General features: G+C 41.2%; 1 protein-coding gene across 1 annotated transcript in view; it reads left to right on the top strand.

The window, feature by feature from the left end:
- ano8b (anoctamin 8b) overlaps nucleotides 1-23399 on the top strand; it is a 37103-nt gene that overhangs the window by 7463 nt on the left and 6241 nt on the right. The window contains exons 2-13 of the mRNA XM_070909218.1: nucleotides 14510-14620; nucleotides 15563-15695; nucleotides 19679-19817; nucleotides 19961-20057; nucleotides 20310-20426; nucleotides 20572-20699; nucleotides 20812-20973; nucleotides 21062-21214; nucleotides 21530-21656; nucleotides 21822-21877; nucleotides 22000-22074; nucleotides 22241-22375. Of these exons, the coding sequence (XP_070765319.1) occupies nucleotides 14510-14620; nucleotides 15563-15695; nucleotides 19679-19817; nucleotides 19961-20057; nucleotides 20310-20426; nucleotides 20572-20699; nucleotides 20812-20973; nucleotides 21062-21214; nucleotides 21530-21656; nucleotides 21822-21877; nucleotides 22000-22074; nucleotides 22241-22375 (1433 nt within the window). The remainder of the gene's footprint in view (nucleotides 1-14509; nucleotides 14621-15562; nucleotides 15696-19678; nucleotides 19818-19960; nucleotides 20058-20309; nucleotides 20427-20571; nucleotides 20700-20811; nucleotides 20974-21061; nucleotides 21215-21529; nucleotides 21657-21821; nucleotides 21878-21999; nucleotides 22075-22240; nucleotides 22376-23399) is intronic.

Below are 23399 nucleotides of genomic sequence, written 5' to 3'. Positions count from 1 at the left end.
AATGGTGTAGGGCAGGAAGGGAGCTTGTTTAGTGATGGGGAACAGAATCAGTGCTCATCAGCCTCAACCCTTTATCTTCGATTGAAGTGTTTAGAGAGAGTAACTCTGTAAAGGGGGAAAACAACACTTTCTGCTTGTACATTAGCATAGAGCCCACAGCTGTAGATGACAGATAAGAGCTTGGCAGAGGGTTCTGCCCTGAGATTTCACCTCAATAAATCTCTCTTAAAATTAAGTATTTTCCCTTCTCTGGCCTTCCTTTTTAATCTGTTCTCCTTGTTGACATTGAAGACACATTTAGGAGAATCACTTTTCATACAATGTTCATTTTTATGCTTGCCAAAAGAAACGTCTGTCACCAAGGCACTGTCTTTGTCTAACTTTGCCTGTTATCTTCAAAAAAACAGCTGTGGAGCCTCAGACCAAGCATCCTATAGTTTGAACTTTAACATCAAGTATCAATGACACATAAAACCAATACAATATATAGAATGTATAAAGTTATTCAGTTATAATTGAATAAACTGCTTGAATAAACTAATACTGCTTTTTTGAGATCTGCCTTATTTGTTTATGATTTGTTTATGAAAATTCAGTGTCAACAACTGGCTACACCTGCAATAACTGCACATTCAGCAGTTACAGACAACATTATCATTCATTTGAAGTCGTGTTTCTGGCCACCTTGCAAATGTCCAATATTCCCTGTTCTGTTTTTTAGCTTTGTTTTTGGTCTCTACCATCTCTTGAGGGAAATATCTGCCTCTTTAGCTGTTTAGTGCCCCACTATGTTCACCAGCTAGTCGCTAACTGTGTCCTTCTGCTGTTTGGTGTTGAGCAGGTAGTTTTTAGAGCCCTTTCACTGAAAACGGTTACCAAAGCAGTGAAGTTGCGGCTGGACAGCTAAACAATGAGCTGAAAGTCACTATAAAGCTCTGTAAAGCTGAGGGGAGTAGCAGATTCAGGTGATAATTCTCTGCTGTTTCATCACTGTGAGTGACACCTTTCACATTGTCACAGTGTTTTCACGTCATACATTGTTATTATGAAAATACTGATTATAGCTTCTTTAAAATACAAAAAAAAAGACATTTTTGTGTGATGCTGCTAAAAGCTTAAAGTTACACCTTTTGATTAGCCCCTTTAAATTCCTTTTTACTTTTCTTCTATATTTACCCGTAAGTAGCTTTCAGGTTGAAAAAAAAATCCTAAATCCACACTGACTAACAATATCTCATATATATTCTGTGTTAGCTTGTTCCAGCTCTTCATTGAAGCCACTTGATGTTTACACTGAATTAAGTATTTAGACCCAAGACTCAGTGTTTTTATAGCTGCACCATTCCATCAAATGGAAATATTTTTGTTGTCTTGTGCATCATTGTATACAATTTCCCATAATTCAGCCTGACATCTGTGGTATTTTTGGGAGCTTTGGGAACTCCACTAGAATTTAAAATAAAGCTCTGTTGGTTTGAACAAAGCTTGGCGGCTCAGCATGACTCGTCCACTGAGGGTGGGTGGGGGTCAGTGGGGTTGAAGAGGTTGGAGTGTGTAATATGTACTGAGGTAGTTCTCACTCTTCTCCTTTTTGTTTAGTTTTGGTTTGCATCTTTTGTTCCTTGTCTGAAAAGCCCAGTCAGATTCGGACCCCTACCTTGTAATAAGAATTTGAATGTGGTGAAAGTCTTTCAACGGCTAAAGGGGAACATTCTGTTCCAGCTCATGTATTTGCACATTGTCAATGTTGACTGATGAAAGCCTACAACAGTAAAGTATGGGCTTCTATTGAGCTTCCTTCTCATGTATTTCCTCTGCTTTTACCCCTTTATTTTCTCTTTTCTCCTTGCCTTTTTGTTTATTGTGCAGTCCACACCATCACGTATAAAAGAACATATACTCTATGTGTCATCTGCAGCAACATGCCTGTTCTGTTGGCTGCAAATCTTTTTGTCATACGGTCAGAGAATCATGATTCTCACTTGCTGCAGCTTTTACTCCTGTCATTTCTCTTAGCAAAGTGCTGTGAGGAGGCTGCGATTGTGCAGTGTTTCTGATGATGTCTGAAGAAACTGACTTTGGAAAATAAACTGCATTGCCACTGCTATAACATCCGTATTTGGATTTGAGAGGGAAAAATCTCCAGTTTTTCACTTTGCTCCTGATTTGTGTTTATTGAAGCATTAGAGTCAACAGCCTGTTGTTTGTGTGAAGCTCTTTGTGTTTGACTGTCTCCATTCACAAAGAGAAGAGTAATTAGTCTCTCCAGTTGGGTTGAATTTGCTCAATCCTGCACTCAGATTAACCAGTCATTTTAATACATTTTAATAAAACAACCATGCTGCTTATACAGTACTACGTGTGCTTAAAAATGTATTTGTTTCTATCTAATTCCCATTTGATTTGATGTTACATGTATAATAGTGTTACTGACCTTCCTAACATGTAGAAACTCCACAGCTAAATAAATCAGGATAAAATGCGGCACAGATCTTCCTCAAGCTCCTTTTTTGAAAGGCACAAGAAATCAAAGCCGACTAAGTCATTAAAGATGTCTTCTTCTACTTGTCATTGAGCGGGAAAGGAAATGGGAGGGATGGTGTAGTAATGTACAATAATCACAGGTTCCTCTGGGTATTGATCTGACTCGGAGCCTCCCTCCCATCTTTCCTGTCCAGGAATAGAATATTTTACCATCACAGATTGGTTAGTCCACAGCCATTAGACTGACTGACTCACTGCTACAGTATCTTAAATTCACTCTTCTATTCTCCTTTCTTCTTCTATTGCCATAGTGCCCGGGATCATTTCTGAATAGAAATACCCAGTTTGCCTGATGTTTATTGGAGTGCCTGATTATCAAATGATTATGAAGATTATAATTATGATTGACCTCCTGAGACACTGACACAAACTGAATCCCCTCCTTTTTTTTTCTATCAAAGCAATCTCATTTCTATATTTCTTTCCATAATTCAATTAACCTCCACTAAATTGTTCTGACTTCAACTTTCCAAGACAAAAGGTTGAGTCTGGTACAGTCGGTCGGATTTACAGTAACAGGCCCACATTAGACACTAATGCCCTCTGTTAAAGCTCCTTAAAAATGTATGACTCTGTTTTCTCTGAATGCCTGAGTTGTTTGGTCCTCCATTTGACCCTTTGTGTGCTCTGAATAAGAAAAATGTTTGTGTCATAGTGATTAAATTTGCATTGTAGTGCTTTGCTTGGCTTTAGGTAAAACTTTCAAGTTAAAGGAATAGTAACATATTTTGGGAAATATGTTGTGTATTTACTTTACTCTTGCCGAGAGTTAAATGAGAAGATCGATACTACCCTCATGCCTGTGTGTTCAGAATGAAGGTACAGTGCATCCGGAAAGTATTCACAGCGCTTCACTTTTTCCACATTTTGTTATGTTGCAGCCTTATACCAAAATGGATTAAATTCATTTTTTTCCTCAAAATTCTACACACAACACCCCATAATGACAACGTGAAAAACGTTTTTTTGAGATTTTTGCAAATTTATTAAAAATAAAAAACCTGAGAAATCACATGTACATAAGTATTCACAGCCTTTGCTCAATACTTTGTTGATGCACCTTTGGCAGCAATTACAGCCTCAAGTCTTTTTGAATATGATGCCACAAGCTTGGCACACCTATCTTTGGGCAGTTTCACCCATTCCTCTTTGCAGCACCTCTCAAGCTCCATCAGGTTGGATGGGAAGCGTCGGTGCACAGCCATTTTCAGATCTCTCCAGAGATGTTCAATCGGATTCAAGTCTGGGCTCTGGCTGGGCCACTCAAGGACATTCACAGAGTTGTCCTGAAGCCACTCCTTTGATATCTTGGCTGTGTGCTTAGGGTCGTTGTCCTGCTGAAAGATAAACCGTCGCCCCAGTCTGAGGTCAAGAGCGCTCTGGAGCAGGTTTTCATCCAGGATGTCTCTGTACTTTGCTGCATTCATCTTTCCCTCTATCCTGACTAGTCTCCCAGTTCCTGCCGCTGAAAAACATCCCCACAGCATGATGCTGCCACCACCATGCTTCACTGTAGGGATGGTATTGGCCTGGTGATGAGCGGTGCCTGGTTTCCTCCAAACGTGACGCCTGGCATTCACACCAAAGAGTTCAATCTTTGTCTCATCAGACCAGAGAATTTTGTTTCTCATGGTCTGAGAGTCCTTCAGGTGCCTTTTGGCAAACTCCAGGCGGGCTGCTATGTGCCTTTTACTAAGGAGTGGCTTCCGTCTGGCCACTCTACCATACAGGCCTGATTGGTGGATTGCTGCAGAGATGGTTGTCCTTCTGGAAGGTTCTCCTCTCTCCACAGAGGAACTCTGGAGCTCTGACAGACTGACCATCGGGTTCTTGGTCACCTCCCTGACTAAGGCCCTTCTCCCCCGATTACTCAGTTTAGATGGCCGGCCAGCTCTAGGAAGAGTCCTGGTGGTTCCGAACTTCTTCCACTTACGGATGATGGAGGCCACTGTGCTCATTGGGACCTTCAAAGCAGCAGAAATTTTTCTGTAACCTTCCCCAGATTTGTGCCTCGAAACAATCCTGTCTCGGAGGTCTACAGACAATTCCTTTGACTTCATGCTTGGTTTGTGCTCTGACATGCACTGTCAACTGTGGGACCTTATATAGACAGGTGTGTGCCTTTCCAAATCATGTCCAATCAACTGAATTTACCACAGGTGGACTCCAATTAAGCGGCAGAAACATCTCAAGGATGATCAGTGGAAACAGGATGCACCTGAGCTCAATTTTGAGCTTCATTGCAAAGGCTGTGAATACTTATGTACATGTGATTTCTTAGTTTTTTATTTTTAATAAATTTGCAAAAATTTCAAAAAAACTTTTTTCACATTGTAATTATGGGGTGTTGTGTGTAGAATTTTGAGGAAAAAAATTAATTTAATCCATTTTGGAATAAGGGTGTAACATAACAAAATGTGGAAAAAGTGAAGCGCCGTGAATACTTTCCGGATGCACTGTACATCCAGCTTAGCTTAGTATAAAGACTGGTAACAGGGCTAGTATGGCTCTCAATCTACCTACCAACACCTCTAAAGCTAATTTATCTCGTCTCATCTCGTCTGTTTAATCTGTACAAAGAAAAAGGAGCCAGACTAGCTGTTTCACCCTGTTTCTAGTCTTTATGCTAAGCAAGGCTAAGCTGACCAGCTGCACCAGCTTCATTTTGAACCGACAGATACGAGAGCGGTATCGATCTTTACATCCAACTCTCTGTGAATATGACTATGTTTATCAATTACATCTTGCTTTAAATTTTTTCAAGGTATTTGGTCATGCTGTATCCAAACATCCAACCCGTTATGTTCCAAAAATGCCATGGTGCTGCAGTGACCCTTAACCGGCTCCGTATGACACAGAAATGACCACTTGCGTGTGTTCGCATTGTTGTTGCGTGTAAGCCGTGTCCCTTTTGTTCTGTGTGTTAATAAGAAAACCCTCCCTCCATTTTGGCAGTTGCCCACTACTCAACAACGAGGTCTGTTTGCTCCACAAAGGCTGCTATTCACTCCACTATATTCATCATCACCACTCGCTTATTCATAATTCGTGATCCCCCCCTTGACAATGCTCAATTCAGGCAGTTAGATAACCAGTCTGTGGTTGTCTGAAGGAGTACTCTGCATCGACTGGGCATGAAAGGGATTCAACACTGGCTTTCGTTCATGATTGTTACCTGACTGAATAGTAGACTGCATCCGTTTCCTCATTTAACCCAAGCTTTATAACAGATATGACAGCTGAAATCCTGCTTCTTTGCTTCTTCACTGAAGTTGCTCATTCAAATTAACCAGCTAACCTAGAATGAACCACTGATTAGCCTACTTGGCAGAAAGAGAGAGAGACAGTGGGAAATGAAGGATGCAGATTTAGTGAGAGCAGGGGCAAATGTAAAGGAGAGAAAGACGATGGGATGAGGAAAAGTGATACTTCAACTACTCTGCTGTGTGAGCACTGTGGCTCTTTTCGTGCGACATGGTCTTGCCTCGTCCTTCTCTTGGCTCGCAGCCACAGGCAGCTCCGGTGTCACATGTAGTCATTGTTATGTTGAAGCCAAGGACGAGTCCCTATTTTCCTACCTGCACCTGTTAATGAGGAAACCAGAGTCCTGACTTCCACCATTTGTCACAAAGGTGGAACAGACATCTTTTATCTCCTTCCTTTAGAAAAACTTATCTCAACTACATCATATACATGTTCTTTTATCTCAGAACAGGTCTCTCTAGAGATGTTTTTAGCCACTCTGGCAGCATGGCTTTAGGTATGACAATGTTGGTCGCTCGGTCCCACACTTTGGTCCAGACTGAAATAATCTCAACAACAGGTGGATTTCCATTCGTGATCCCCAGAGGATGACGTCTTTTCGCCACCATGTGTTTGACATTTTTGTTTTTTAGTGAAATGTCTCTACTGCTATTGGATGGATTACCATGACATTTAGTACAGATATTTGTGTTCCCCTCAGGACTAATTGATGAATTGTAAAAAAAAAAAAATTGGTGATCCCCTGGCTTTTCATCTCGTGACATAAACAGATTACACTTTTGATTTCTGTAGTACTTTCATTAATGACCAAATACCTGCAAAACTAATGACATTCCCATCAGCCTCAGCTGTACTTTGTGTTTATGCTTCGTTCACCTCATAACCTTAATTAAACCGTAATTATGAGCATCTGAGCGGGAAAAAACGTTCATGCCAGCCTCCGACTTGTAATTCAGAGTCAGAGATATAGTATAAGTACTTTCTGACAGCTACGATGTCGCCCATATGCCGACTAGAACTAGTGTTTTAGTGCAAGTGTCAACAAACCACTGACAACATGACTGCAAAGCCACCATCGCTGGTTCTGTAGTCTAATTCATTCAGCTAATTTAAAAAGAGCACTCGTTCATGAAACGCTACAAAGATGTAACACAACAAAAAAAAGTTCATTTAGGATATTCATCCGGTATGACTTGTGGCTGGCAGTGGGGGTAGCCACATTGGAATAATATGTGATTGCCTTCAAGTTAGAGTATCGGAAGGTTTTCCTGTTCTTCCTGTTGTGCTGATATAAATTAGCAGATGTGTAGGATGCTAACACTTTAAACTAAGATGATAAACATGGTAAACATTATACCTGCTAAACATCAGCATGTTAGCTTTGTCATTGTGAGCATGTTAGCATTTTGCTCAAAGCACTGCTATCCCATAAGTACAACCTCACAGAGCTGCTAACGTGGCTGTTAGTCTCGTTTCTCTTTTTTTTACTGTTCTAAATTTAAAATAAAGTTTAGTTTCCTTTGTACTACTACACTGGAGCTGCCCTGTGTCTGTTTATAATTGGGATACATGTGATGCTAAGACTATGTCAGCAGTATTTATTAATGGCTGGAGAGAGAAGTTTGTTAATTAGCAGCAGGCCTGATTGCAGGTTGATGGCCATACAGCTTTGAAACCTACAGGAAACCAGTTCTGATCACATGCTTTTTCAAAAATGCAAAACACAGCTGATATTGAGCCTAACTGGCTGTTAGTTGTCCTAGAAAGGAAACTTACAGAATGAGTCTTTTAATTAACTGAGTGATTAGCGACTGCTGATGGCAGAAATTCAGCTTTAGCAAAAAACACTGTTGTGTTAGTGCATCTGCACTTCGTCAATCCAGGTTTATTTGTATCACTGTCAAGCCCCCCCCCCCTTTCCCTCTGCCTAGTTTGAAGACATCATCCATAAGAGCTCCATGTACACGATGATGACAAATACCTCTTGAGACAGCCTGAGTGAGAGCAAAGGCAGGAGAGCTGAGGGAGAAAGAGATAAAAAAGAAAGCATGGAGAGAAGGAGGGACTGAGAGATTCTGCCCCTGGGGGGCTGAAGAAGAGGATTTGGATGAGAGAAAGAGGCAGTGATGGTAGCTGCAAAAAGATATAGAGAGGAGAGAGAGAGAGAGAGACTGAGAGGTCCATGGTTTGGAAGAGAGGAGCAGACTGAGGTGAAAGAAAGCAAAAAGGGACAGGAGGGGTGCTCTGCTGCAACGGGAAGAGAGGGCTTTCATATCATCTAAAACACATCTGTGTGTGCAGCTGCCAGTGGAGGAGAAAGATGCAATGTGGAATTGGGAGTGTTTGTGTTTGTCGATTTGGTGCCAAAATATATGCAGGCTGTGTACCTTGCATTGGGAGGGTGCAGTGAGGCGGCCGTTGCGACAAGCAATAAAGTGAGTCAGTGTTTGGAAGTTGGAGAAAGCAGGAGGGAGGGAGAGGTGGGAGAAAGAGAAAGGGACAGATAAGAGGAGAGGTGGGTTATGGTTTGCTTTCTTCCCTCAAGACATGTAGGCTGCTGTTGCAGAATCCACGGCTTGATTCACATAATCTTCACAGGTGGAACGGTCTGATTTGGTATTTATTTCAGACATTTCAGCTGCATGATTTGATGACTCAGTATGCACGTCGTTGTTGCACCTCTATATGTGTGCATATGTGATGTTTTTTTCTGCCTGCATGTCTGTGTGTGTTTTACTGTGTGTCTGTGTGTCTTTGGGGAGTTGGGAACAGGTTTGAAGGGGCACTGTTTGTTAATAGTGTTGCCTTATGGTCCAGTGTGGCTGGGTGTGGACTTGTGCTGTCTGTACAGGATGGCGACGTACAGAGTCAGGGATGGAGATGATTCTAATTAAGGAAATTGTTGGGTGTTTGAACCTGATTAGGCTCTTTGTCCCACTTACTGATGTAATCGTTCTAATAGGGTCATTTGTTTCATTCACACACTCAGTAGATGTGACAATGGAAATGTTTTCTGCCTGTCTTGCTATCCCCTCTCCATGTCTGTTGGGAGTTCTGTCAGTCTCTCTGCCTGCATTATATTATATGTGTGTGTTTGTGTCTGTCCATCTGTCTCTCTATTTGCTAAGTAGGAGTCGAACTTCAAAATGACTCGCTGCTGAGAAGATATAACTCATTCTCTACTCTCCAGCCTCCCTAGCAAATACACACTTTTGCCAGGCATATTTAGCAAAGGCATCTTCTTCTAGAGTTGCATCTGAAAGTGCAAATCCTCAGCATCATATCAGTGCTGTAAATCTGCACTGCAGGCCGGAAAGGGGAACATTTTGTCTCCTAATGATGCCAACTGCATGTAGGCATTAAGGTGCCACTGTTAACAGCTGGTCCACGACATGCAGCAATGGAAAAGTGTTTTAGTATTTTGTTTATTTTAACCTGACGTGAACCCAAGTTGAAGTAAAAATCAATTCCACATTTGCTGTTCTACCCACATACTGCTTTTGTGTGAAAGTGTGAATGCTTTTTTTTTTGTTTCACTTTAATGCTGTGTGTACAGTGACTCAGAAAGGCTTTCATCAGGTAAAGTGATCACCTGATTACACCTGTAATTATAGACCGTTGGTGGTGACTCAGCAAATATGTAGCTGTCTCATGATTGGATACCTGGTAGAACAAATAACTTTATGCCCAGTCTGAATCCAAACAGTATCATAACAGAGTTTCTCTCATGTAGAATATTTCACAAAGAACTAGATACATATAATACATTCTAATATCTTACTGTTATTTTCCTATTACTGCTAATATTATGTGTTGTTCAAGGTCCTCCCTGGGAAAAGAAATCCTCTATAATGTTGAAAAGTGATGTTTGACATTATGAAGCTGCAGGTTATCACTTTAACTGATTTTCTCTCTGTTAAGCGCCATACTGCTACTTGTGTTACCAGTCGACTTTCTCCATACCGTATCTTCAGGACTGTGATGTGAATTTATGAGCTTGAAAATAGATAATAGTCTAGTTTATACTATTATACACTAAATGTGTAGTCTGCAAATATCCTACATCACGTTTTAGGTCCTGTAGGTTTGCAGTACAAAGTGCTGTATTTAGTCACAGTTGCGCTTTTCTTTAAGGTCTTCTATAATTCTGCTCCCCCTTGGCCTCCTCCTCTCCCCCTTCCCAAAATATTTATATGATGTGGTTTAGTTTTTGTATAATAGAGTGTAATACAGGAAAAGCAAGGTAAATGCATCATAATTTTTCCTTTATGGAAGAGTCAAATGGAATGATCTTTTTTAAATTTTGATATTGAAGTTATTCCTCAAACAACTGATGCTTTGGACATACATGCTTTCATATTCCTACATATAAGTTGACAAAATATGTATAAATCATCTTTGTTGGTCCGTGGGTCTGGTCGTGTTTTCAGTTATATCAAGTCAGACTGTCTACTCTCCTCAACCTGAAATACACAGCTTACACAGTGACCTGATTAACATTCCCAATTAAAATATGTATTCTTTCAACCCCTGTTGCTCCAGCTGCTTAAAGATTGAGCCCAGTTGACCCAAAGCTGCTCCAGCCAGGCAGAAAGACCAGAGAGCTATCAAACAAACTCACACAACCGGCGAAGACAGCGTCAGACTGCATCAAGTGTCTGTGACCTTCATTTTATTGCTTCGCCTGAGTTTCATAACTGACTTACACCCTATTAATCAGGAACTTTATATCTCAGGCTCACACACATGCACATAGACAAATACCTGTGCAGACACACACACACACACACACACACACACACACAAACACCCCACAGAAATGCTTCAGAGAGCAACTCAGATCACAGAAAGACACCCTGCTTGTTGCGCCTGCCTGGCTGCTGTCTGATAAGCGTTAGTCCTGGAACAGTCGTCTCAGCCGTGAGTAATACAGGCTTTATCTGTGTCACTGCTAGTCCTGGGCGAACCTGCTCAACAGTGACCTGGTTTTTCTTACAGGGCCAAAGGGGCCTTTCAAAATCAGAATTTCTGCCAACATAAATGACATTTGGGATCACTTTTCATCGTAATTGCCAGTATATTATATACAGAGATTACCCAACTGGGCTGTAATTACAATATTCAGAAATATGGGTGCAATTTTTAAGCATTCTGAACTTCCTACTCAACTTTAACTCCAACCATTTAAACACAATTAAATACATCCTACACTGCATTTACAAAATATCTGTGGCCAATGGATGTCGCTCGTATTGACTGCACTTCCCCTCAGCTCCACATTGTTTTGGTTTTCGGGCCCACAACGTCACTGTTTTGGTTCAGTCTCTCTCTCTCATCAGCATCATTCAGCGGCAGCAGGAAGCTGTTTTCAGCATGAAAGCTCTGTAAAACTGCTTGCCCGGAACCAAACGGCAGATAGACAAAGTTAGCAAGTACCTCAGGAATTGGTGGAGACCAAAAACAGAGCTAAAAGAGAATGAATATCGTACTCCTATTCAGAAAGAAACACAACCCCAACTTGTTCAATCTTTTCGCCGCAGTGAACTTTTTTTCGGCACCCCCCGCCAAAAACTGCTGGTCTCAGGTATGCTGCTTTGAGGAAACTACTTCACTGTAAGTGACAGCAACCTTTCCCGGGGAGGCTGAGAAGTGGTTTGTGTTGTGTAGAGCAGAAACACACTCTTACACATGCAGACACAAGCCTGTCAGACTGGCCTAATCTGTGCAGTGAAGCCTTGATGGGCAACGGATCAATCACTGTTCATGTTCAACCAAGTAACAAACACACAAATGCATGCGAACCATCAGGACATGTGCTCAGTATTGGAGCTCATAAATTGAGGCATTGTGGAAGTGTTGAAACCAATCTGCTGCCTGTTCCTGAAGTGTGTGTGTGTGTGTTGCCCTCAGTGATGAATACAGGACTCATTAGAATTGCTGTCATGTCGCAGCACTGCCTGCAGCATCTCATCTAAAGCACAGTGGAGCGGCCAGTCAGATTTCAGTGTCTAGGAGCACCACTCAAGATTAAAAAGTCAGAAATACCTCGCTCTGTTTCCTGTTCGGCCTGTTGCGATGTTTGAAAATGTTCTTCAGAGGGGAAGAGCAGTGTGGAACCAGATTAAGTTGTCACAACCTCTCTGTAAGTACTGAAGAGGGATCCTTTAAGTAGTAATGCTACCTCTAAGTCAAGTTCTGTTTGCAGGTACAAGTTTGTAACTCAAACATGTTTTGATTTATCTTGACAGAAAATATCATCTTAAGCAAAGTATGTTGTTGAATTTTAAGAAAAGGTAGACGAGTCCTTAAATTTACTGGGTAAAACTTTTATTTTGTTGTCATCCTGTCTGTGTCTCCAATGGCTCTAATTTCTTTTTTGCTTTATTTTATTTATTTAGAACTTTGTAGGTGAGAACCATGATGCTTTCCAGAGAGGGTTAGGGTTAGAGAACAAAAAGAGCAACAAGATGAGGAGATCAAAACTGCAATATTTGAACATAGAGGAATGTTCAAATATTAATATATAATATAATATATAATACAATATATTAAAATGACTACAAGAAGATGCTAAAATATTGTCTTTATTAAGTCTGGAGGAACGCAACACCTGAGCAACAAAAAACAATTAGAAAAATCTCCAAAAATGGATTTTAAGGCAAGATTTAAAGCTGCTTTAATTGACTTTTTGTAAACACAGCATTGACATATCATCACATAATAGTTGTTTTGGTGAATGTGTTGGCAAATAGTTGCCTATTTACACATTCAGCAGACACAGCCCTTAAGAATTAATTTGTTTCTTGCCAACATCCACTCTCCTTTTACTGTAGCTCTGTTTTTTGTACTCCACAAAGTCCTGAGGGAAAAAATCTCACTCTTCAGATTCTAAATGCTCAACTATGTTCACCAGCTAGTCGCTAACTTTGTCTGTCTTCTGTTTGGTGCTGAGCAGGTAGTGTCCAGCTGAAAACAGCTGCCTGCTGTAGCTGGAAATGAGATTGAAGATCACGGGCCAGAAAACCAAAACATTGATCCAAAACAGACTAAAAGGCTCCGCAGGGCTGAAGGCTACTGTAGAGTTAGGCGATATGTTGGTTCGTCACGACTAGTGACCTCTTTCAGTTACACTTTTTCACGTTTGCTCCTTTGGTTATGTATATTGATTAGTTGAAAATTGCACAGTGACTTTGTTTGTGCAGCAGCTTTATGTTGCATATTGGTGCTTATGCACGTACAGTTCTGTAAACATGGAAAACAAAGCTATGTGTCCCTCTCTGTCACCACTCTGTTCCAGGAAGTACAGGGACACACTCAGCAGCACAGGTGTTTATTGGATCCACAGACCACACACAGATACTGTGTGATTTACAGCATCATGCTAGTAGCGGTGATGTCATTGTTAAATTTACAGCCTGCCATGGCCTTGACCTTTTGTGAGTGTGCATGTGTGTGCATTCTCTTTTGTAAGCATGTAAGCAATATGTGAACCAGTTACAGGATGTACATGAACTTCATGGTAAGATGATATGTAGCTTTCAAATTTTGGTCTTGTTTGCTTCCACTTGTAGAGATCTAAAGTTTTCTACTGCTTTCAATTACATAAAAATAAACAAATAGTTGATTCTTGGATGAATGATACTAAACGTGCCTGTGTGTGTGATCTCTGGAAAGTGTCCTACTTTCCAGGCGCTCCTCTGACGCTCCATGCCTCAGCGATCACTGGGTTGTTGTGGGACGGGCATTCTCTCCAGGCTGCTGTCATTATTATTCAGGACCCGTAAATGATTTTCACAAACTGTCCTCTGACAGCTGAGCACAGTCAGAGGTTACACTGGTTACAGAATCACTTAGTTCTGTTTAAACTATTGGCATTGCTGCCTTTCTGAAGTACGTATTGAGACTCTACAGGATCAGTGACAGATGAATGAGGTGTCAGAGCGGAGATAAAGCTCATTTTGGCCCAGACACAAAAACTATTTTTCCATGACGTAACAGAATCCACCCTAGAAGAAATATATGCAGTGCATTATTTTCCTACTGACTGCTGCATTAAGGGTGACTGTGTTTGTTATGTGACATTACTGTGTGGCTACAGTAGAGCTATTTTTGTTGTGCTGTTGACTTCAGGAATAGAGACAAAGTAATTCTACACAGGAGCTAAATTCACTGTACTGTGTGTATATTCATTTTATTATTTATTTTTATTATTCAAGGCTTGTATGTGGTTGTCCCTGAGACTCAGGACATACCACAACATTGAGAAATAGCTGCACTCACATGTGTTGAGTTGATTGAATTGTCACATACATACACAGACACTCAGAGAGTGTGGACAATGTGTGGCCTCTGGTCTTGGCAGGGCAGAATTAGTTCTGTCAATCTCATGTTGTGAGGCAAAGCGGCGTGACATTTAAATCTGTCCCGTTGAGAAGGACGACTTTGTGCGTGGCGGTGTGTGTCTGTGTGTGTGTCTGTGTCTGTCTGTTTGTGTGTGTGTGTGTGTGTGTGTGGGGTGGGGCAGCAGGGGTAAGGGTTTTGCCAAAAATGTTAGAAATGTCATTGCTCCTTACACTGTTTCACTTTGAAAAGGTGACTCTCTCTCTCTCTCTCTCCCTCTCTCTCTCTCTCTCTCTCTCTCTCTCCCCCTCTCTGTCTCACTCTCTGTCTGTCTGTCTCTGTCTGTCTCTCTCCCTCTCAGATAAGTTGTTTGGAAAGCGGCTGCTGCAGGCTGGGAGACACATCATGTCTCATAAGTCTTGGATGAAAACGGTGCCCACAGAGAACTGTGATGTCCTCATGACATTTGCAGGTCAGACACTCACACAGGCTCACATGTTTGTATTTCTATACTTGTAAGCACCCTCTTTGACATAATGCACCCCAAATATTAACCTTAACCATCCCAACAACATGCCTAACGTCACCTAAACCAATGTGCAACCAACAGTTATTTTGATTATCTATTAATCTGCCAATTATTGAAAAATGCTGAAAAAAGGCCAAACACAAAGTCCAAAGTAATATGGGCTCTTGGAAGATTCAACAGTTCAAAACCTAAAGATATTCAGTCTTCTATCATATGAGACATGAAACAGCAAATCCTCATATGTGAGAAGTTGGAACCAGCAAATGTTCGGCATTTTTAAAATGTTCTGTCTAATTGGCTAATCATGTCAGCTCCACTAAACCATAACACCAAGTTTTAACCCTCAAACAGCACACTCATTTGTGTTATGCAATTTAACACCTTTTTATTTTAATGCTGCAGCCTCACAAAATATAAAATACATTCCTAATTTGGGTTTTGTAAAACTGTAAATTTACCTTCCCATTTTCCAGGCAAGAAAGAAAGCAATACTCTTTTATTCCTTTGATTTCTCCCATTTAAATTAATTTTAGATGATTGTGTATCTCTTAAAGAGCACAGGGATCCCAACCGGCCACTGAGCAGCAGACAATGTAAACTATTATGTGATGCAGTAGGACTCAGTTATATACTGTTGATTATAAAGATGAGGAACATTATTATAATGCTGATGATACTACCTCACTTAACTTTCTTAGCCATAGCCTTAACCAGCTAAGAAAGCAGAGAAGAAGAGTCATTCTCAAGTGTGTGTCAGTACGACACACTCCAGCTGTTGCTCAGGAATAAATAGTACAAGACTGTGGGAGTGCTCGGCAACTCTCGTGTACAGTGATGCGTGGGTATGATTGAAAATGTATTTTTATTTTTCATTTCCTGCCACAGACACTACAGATGACCACACGTTGCTATGGCTACTGAACCACATCCGGCTGGGAATCCCAGAGCTCATCATCCAAATACGACATCACAAGCACACACGAGTCTACGCATTCTTCGTCACCGCTACATATGAAAAGTAAGAACTCTCTACATCTATTGTTAGCACGTTTTTGCAAGGGTTTTGCATTTAGTCTAACATGTTGTCTAGCACGATTAATTGACTAATAAAAGAGTGAAAATGTTCATCATTGTCCCAGAACAGATGTCCTGCTTTGTCCATTCAACAGTCCAAAGATATTCAATTAACAGTGACATAAAACAGTGAACAACAAATCCTTACATTGGGGAAGCTAGAGCAAGTAACAAAATGACTTAAAACAGTGATTAATAGATCAAAAGTGTTAGTGTCAGTTAATTTCCTGTCGACCGATTAATCGATAAATCGTTTCACCTCTATTTGACAACCAAGGGATGTACTTGCAATACAAATGTGAGAGTATGGAACAGAAATTTTTTTTTTATATAGGACTGTAATTGAGAGAGTTTTCTGAAGATATGGTGATGTAGAATGTAACCATTAGGTAGCCAAGTTATGTATTAGTTGTTCTCAAGTGTTTAATCTTATTTGAATTTAATATATTCATTAATATTCATAAAGGAACAGTTTGGGCAGTATGCCTTGCGGAGAGCTAGATGAGAAAATTGATACCACTCTCATGTCCGTAAGGGAAACATGAAGCTACAGTCAGTAGACGCTTAGCTTAGCTTAGCTTAAAGACTATAAACAGAGGGAAACGGCTAGCCTCGCTCTGTCCGCATGTAACTAACTGCCTACCAGCAACTAAGGCTCACTACATAACATGTTATATCTCGTTTGTTTAATCCATACAAAAACTTCCAGTTTAGCTTCTAGTTTATGATATGCTTTATGCTAAGCTAAGCTAAACTTCTCCTGGCTGTACCTTCATATTTAGCGCACAGATATGAGAGTGGTATATCAATCCTTTCATCTAACTCTTGACAAGAAATTAAATAAAGTTATTTCCCAAAAGGTCAAACTATTCCTTCAAATTGATTAAACAATTTCAATACTTTCTTTTGATGACTCAACACTTCTATCTTTAGTTGAACAATATACTAACCTTGCTAAACATAAAATCTGAAAACAACCCACTATGTGATTTTTGCTTTGCTGTCAGGACCTGTTACAGGTACAGTAGTGCTGTTACTGCTGTTTTTAACCGTAGCTGTGTGAATTAATCACCCTGTCACCCTGGACAGAATACAGGCAAGAAGCTGCAGCAGTAACTTTTCTCAGCAGAGACAGAAAATGAATAATTTCTTCCTCTAGTAGTTTGATGTTTAGTTATTTTTAAATGCTACTACTGGAGTTGGGATGTTACAGACTAAAATATCCCTGCTGTTCTGTGCTGGGGTAAAATAGTACCCTGCTTTATTATGGTATTATATTTAGCTGCAGCTATAGTAGGCACAGCAGTTCAACTCATACACGGTGAATCATTAAAGAAGCTGTGCTGCAGGTTATTTAAAGTTTTGCAGAATGTTAGAGTCAGGCTAAACTGTATGGATTATATTTGCTCTGATTACACTGCCCCCAGATACAGTCTCTTCTTGAAAAAATACCCAGGGGAACTGGGGATGAGCCCAGGGTCATTTCAATCTCAGCATTGACTTTGGTGTATAAATACTGAGAAATACAATCCAGGAGATGAGGGTGGCACTCGCTGTTCCATACTGCATTTCACCTCTTGACAAATGTGGAGTCCTCTCTGCTGACTGTGCATTCAGCAACGGGCCTGAGAGTCTCAACCAAACCTTTTACCCATGAATGCAACAGGAATAGACAGATGGCCGAGAGGAACGAAGAAAGAGAGACAGATAGAGACGGATGCAAAGAGAGAACGAGAGAGAAAGAGAAGGAGCGAAGCAGAAAGACAAACGGGGAGGACTGAGGAAGGGTGATGTGGTAGGAGGATGGAGAGAGTGCTTTCTGAACGTGTGCCAGTGGGTTTTAGATGAAATGCTCAAGGAAAATGATTGCTGTGTGACACGAAGCACACTCTCCTCTCTCTCCACGCACACACATACATACCTGCTGCTAGATAGGTTGACCTACATTTCACTTGATAGAAAAGATAACCCAGAAAGTATTCCATCCTCTCGAACTCACCTTGAATAGTCAATCCCTTTGCATACTAAACCGGCTAGAATTGTCCTTTCTACCCCTCTGTTAGCTATGCGAGGGCTCCCGGTGTGTTTGCTGTCATATTTAGGCTTGCTTTATATTATCCCATCATCTTAAATGGAATTGCTCTGTCTCTTATGTGTTTGTTTTGAAAGAGAGAAGTGGCCAGTGTAGAAACTCTGGATATGAGATCAGCTTCAAAACAGCTGGGGTCACAGGTTCAGTGCTGTTGTGTGTGTGTTATTTTGTGTTACGAAAGGCTCCATGCATTGCTTTTAAATCAACTATAGCAGAAGGTACAATTTTATAAATTAACATACGCAGTGTGACACACAGTAAATGTCCTCCTCCTCTTTTCTTAGCTGACATACCATCCATTACTCATTCCTCAGCTCTGACGGGGCAATTTACAGTATGCCGTCCTGTTCTGCTGAGTTTCTACATTACGTCTGATGGATATTTGCTAAATTAGCATAAACCTTACGCGCAGTGCTCTCACTCAGCAGTATTCTGCTCTTTTAGAATGTTAGCTTTGTCCACACATTCCCTTGGACTGTGTCTCCAAATTGAGAATCCTTGTATTTGGGGAGAGAGAGTGTAAAAGGCGATAAAGTTTATGATTAAATAAGAAAGGGGGGGATCTCATTAAGATTCCTGGCAGCAGCAGGAGCCGCACACCTCTGAAAGGCCTTGTAGTTATTGGCTAAGATTACTAAACAGTTGGCTTAAATAGATACAGCCTTTCTTTTTCCCAGGCAAGGACCTTTATTGTGATGGTGCTGCGCACTAAGCAGCATTCAGCGGTGATACAGAAGCTTACACCTCACATTTCTGCTGTAATCCATCATAGTGCTGAACGTACTTCACTGTACTGCTCCTCCAAGTGCCCGGAGCTGCATGATAGATGGATGTCACGGGCCCACCAAGGCTGTGCTCCTGTATAAACTATATACATGTACGTGTGAGAGAGAGAGAGGTGAGCTGTCCGCCAGGAGGGAACAGAGGGTGTGGTGCTGCATTATCACTGCGATTGTAGCACACAGCCTCTGGGAAGGGCAGAAGGACAGGAGAAAGGGATGATGGGATAAAGGAGGAGAGGGGGAGGGAGAGACAAAGGAAAGGACTCTGGGAGATAAAAGGGTGAAGAGGAGGGAAGAGAGAAAGGAGACAGAGTGGCTGTAGAAAGGAGGAGGAGGGAGGAAGAGAGGGGCTGATGGGAAATGAGATGATGAGAGAGAGTGATGAGGTTAAGGCATTAGAGGAGAGTTCAGATGGCTTTAACACTATGAAAGACAGTCCATCTAATTCTGTTGTTTGCTGTTGGTTTTGTTAAGCCTATGGAAAACCTGTCATATGCACTGTGGTAATTTATAGTAAAATGTTTTCTATGCTGCTGAAACGTTTTGTAGAAATGTGTTCGGCTAAAAAGATTTCAATTAAAATGTCATAAAAGAGAGAAAAGCAGCAAATCATCACATTTGAGGAGTTGGAACTAGAGGATGTTGGCCATTTTTGCTTTTTAAATGGCTTAAAAGATTAATCGATTATCTAAAATGTTGTTGATTAATGTCAACATAAAACAAATGTCAGGTTTTAGGTACGAGTCCCTCAGAGCCAAAAATAAAAGTTGACCATTTTGCACCAGTGTTCAACAGTCGCATTGGGAAAAATCCATTGTTGAAGAGGAAGAGATACCAACTTCTGTACTGACAGCAGCAACATGGCGATCTGACTTATGGGTGATCTGATGATCTGAAAAACCAGTGTTGTTTTTCAGATCATCAGATCACCCATAAGTCAGATGCTGCTGTGTTGTTGCTACCACTACTGCTCTCTCTAACATCACAATGAAAACTGTAACACTCTCAGAGGCTGGATCTTTTTGTTCAAGGTGTCTCTTTGTCGTCCTGCAGTTTGTTGCGAGGTGCTGAGGAGATGGGACTGAGGAAATCAGTGAAGCCTGAGTTTGGCGGAGGAACAAGAAGCTTCTCCTGTGAGGAGGACTACATCTATGAGAACATTGAGAGCGAGCTGTGCTTCTTTACTTCACAGGTCAGTGTCGGCGCACACACACACGCACACACACACACACACACACACACACACACACACACACACATACACACCCAGTTGCCAGTAAATATATTGTCAAGGCATTACCCGAATTTACTCCCGCCTCCGCTTGTTCGCTGCAGGAGAGGCAGAGCATCATTAAATACTGGCTGGACAATCTACGTGCCAAACATGGGGAAGTGCTTCATAATATCAACTTCCTGGAGGGCCAGCCAATCAGTAAGTTTATCAGTACAGTGTTGCTAGACACTGATGATGTGATATTTGAATTTAACAGAAAGCAGTTATTTGGCAGGCTGTGGAAATAATCCCTCAGTTGGTTTGGGTTTGAAATTATTACAAGCCAATTGTGAGGGATTTTATAGTACTGTAGTATATTTTGTTTTGTCTTTATATATCTACTCTTCTATGTTTCTCTCTCTAAGAAATGAAATGTACAGTAATTTCATCTTGCTTTATTATTCTCTGCAGTCCCGGAGCTGAGTGCGCGGGGTGTGATCCAGCAAGTATTTCCCCTCCATGAGCAGAGGATCCTCAGTCAGCTGATGAAGTCTTGGGTCCAGGCTGTTTGTGAGAAACAGCCCTTAGGTCAGTAGAACAAAATACTCATGCGCAGAGACACACTAACATATAAATAACACTCTAGTACAACCACAAGAATAAGAAAGTACTTTTGACATAGTGTGAATCACATACTTTACTCTAATTTGTAATTTTTAACTGGTCTTTACAGACGATATCTGTGACTACTTTGGGGTGAAGATTGCCATGTATTTTGCCTGGCTGGGATTTTACACCACTTCTATGTTATATCCTGCTGTGATCGGATTTGTGCTGTGGATGCTCACTGAGTCAGATCAGGTGAGGAGTAAAGCTATCATAGCCTTAAACACCTTAAATCAGCAACCAAAACAATGACCATTGTCCGATCATAGCCTTAAACATCTGCGCGTTGTGTTTTGTGATGTTTCAGACGAGCCGTGACATCTGCTGTGTGGTGTTTGCGCTGTTCAACGTGGTGTGGGCCACTCTGTTTCTGGAGCGGTGGAAGAGGAGGGGGGCTGAGCTGGCGTACAAGTGGGGAACACTGGACACGCCTGCTGAGTCCCTGGAGGAACCACGGCCTCAGTTCCGGGTGAGAGAAACCAAAACTCTGACTCCTTTCATCTTCCTCTCCTCTTCTCTTTCAGGCCCTTTCATACTTCTTCCCTCTCTCTCGGCAGGGAGTCAAGCGCTGCAGTCCCATAACAGGATGTGAGGAGTTCTACTATCCTCCGTGGCGGAGGCGTGTGTTCAGGTGGCTGGTCAGCCTGCCCATCTGTATCCTCTGTCTCTGCTTTGTCTTCCTGGTCATGCTCATCTGCTTCGAGCTGCAGGTCAGTTTGCTGTCAGCATCCGTTTTTATGTGTCCTGCTTGTGTAAACGTAATAATAGTCTCAGTGGTAAAAATCTCCTGACCTGCATCTGTCCTGGTTTAGCTTTAGCTAGACAAGTTTCTTTTATTGGTTGATGTGATGATGCAGAAGGCCTGTTAAAGGTCTAAGTTATATGGGTAGAACTTGAATAAAGCAAGAGAAAATACCTTCTCCTTCAAAATGTTGGTCCAAGAGTGAACACACCTGCTTATACACGCCCTGGATGTTTTCTTCTTGGAGGTGATGAGTAAAAAAGCTACGATTGTGTCTCTGCAGGAGTTTGTGATGGGGATCAAGGAAATGCCTCGACTAGCTCGCTTCATCCCCAAAATCATGCTAGCTATCACTGTGACTGCATGTGACGAGGTGTACAGAAAAATTGCCTGCTGGCTCAATGACATGGGTGAGAGTCAAGTTTCCAGATGTATCCAAAATAATCTTATAAAGAAGATAATCTCAATAAAATTGCTCTTGGTGGATCTTTAGTAATCTCTATATTCGGATATAATTATGTTTATGAGTGCTTCAGACGGTACAATAAGAGATGATTTATGTTATTCTCCCACAGAAAACTATAGACTCCAGAGTGCCTATGAGAAAAATCTCATCATCAAAATGGTTCTTGTGAGTGGCTTCATATTACGTAATATTTAAACTACCTATGTGATTTAGAAGCTTATTTTTAAAAACATTCCTTTTCCCACAACTTTCTTCTTAATGACACTTGGCATTTTTTTCTCCTGCAGTTTCAGTTTGTAAATTCTTATCTCAGCCTTTTTTACATTGGATTCTACCTCAAAGACATGGAGCGGCTCAAAGAGGTAAGCCACATCCCAGCTCTAATAATTCTCTGTCACGCATTAGCATCAGTAATTCAGTTCATTTGGCCTCCAGCATGCGTCGTTGTTGCAAGCCCTCATCCTTAAATACTTTGCTCTCTCTGCATTGATTTCCATAACCATCCATCCATTTGTCCATCTGTGGAAGATGCTGCTGGTGTTGTCTCTCTTAAGGAGTCTGCAGCGGCAGGTCCGGGTCAATGTGCTGCCTTCCCTCTTCTTCAAGTTCCAGATGCTTGTGGTCTCTGTTCCCTGGTTCTTCAGGGCTTTACTCAGGTCCAAAGTATGATCCCTGTACATCCACTGTCTGGGCGAGAGGTCAAAGGTCCATTTTTGACTACCTCGGTCTTAACCTTGCATGCTCCGTGCGGATCACGACATGAACTTGAACTACCAACCTGCTTTGTAAAAGATTGTTTTTGTCTGGTGAGAACCTTGCAACTTTTCTTTGATTCATCACATTACTTGCTACAACCTAAAGATTTGAAACCCAATTCATAATTTTGAAATGTCGTCACATCAAATATAATCCTGTTTTGCTTGCGTCTTAAAAACTCCATATTTTGGAGACGTGGCTTTCACCAGACACAATAGATGGGCTGTTCAGTGTGGTAGAGTATCTAAAATGTAGCGGTCAGAAGATAATGTTTGATTGTTTTAATGATGATTTTCTGATTGATAGAAACCTCACAACACATCCATCCATCTTCCTTCCATTGTGCCACCTCACCTGCATATATGAGCATCATGCCTAGTTACAATAGTTAAGTGACTTTGCCTTTTTTTTTCTTTGGCATTGGGATGTGGAGTCAGTTTTATTGGCCTTTTCCTTCCGTGCAGTTGTGTGTGAATTGTTTTTCCGATACAACTCTCACCACTCGTACCTCAATTTCTCACTCTGTTCTGTTCTGTTACACTCTCAGCCAGAGTGCCACCTCATAGAGCTCTGTTAACATCGCCTGACTTTATAGTTTTCCCATGTTTGATCACCAACCAGTACAGCCCAGCGTCTACCAATATTTGTCACAGTATATTGACTTTTTTGCTAAAACAATCATTCCACTTGCAACTGCATTACAACGCAGTAAAATAACACTGAAAAATATAAGCAGATAGAGATTTTTCTCAGTTAATTTTCATACTGTAGTGATATAAATAGAAGCCAACACATGTCCCAAAGGTAGGGAAAACCTGGCTTAAACATGCAGAAACACTGGTCTAGTCCTTTCAAGTGTCTGAAATGAAAACCATCTGGTGTTGTCATCCTGATTCTGCCAGTGTCTGACTCTGACGTATCTGTGCTGACC

This window comes from Enoplosus armatus, chromosome 7 (genome assembly GCF_043641665.1).
Source record: "Enoplosus armatus isolate fEnoArm2 chromosome 7, fEnoArm2.hap1, whole genome shotgun sequence".
NCBI classification, from domain to species: Eukaryota; Metazoa; Chordata; class Actinopteri; order Centrarchiformes; family Enoplosidae; genus Enoplosus; species Enoplosus armatus.
The sequence above is the reverse complement of the archived record's forward strand: the minus strand, read 5'-3'. Positions and strand labels throughout refer to the sequence as shown.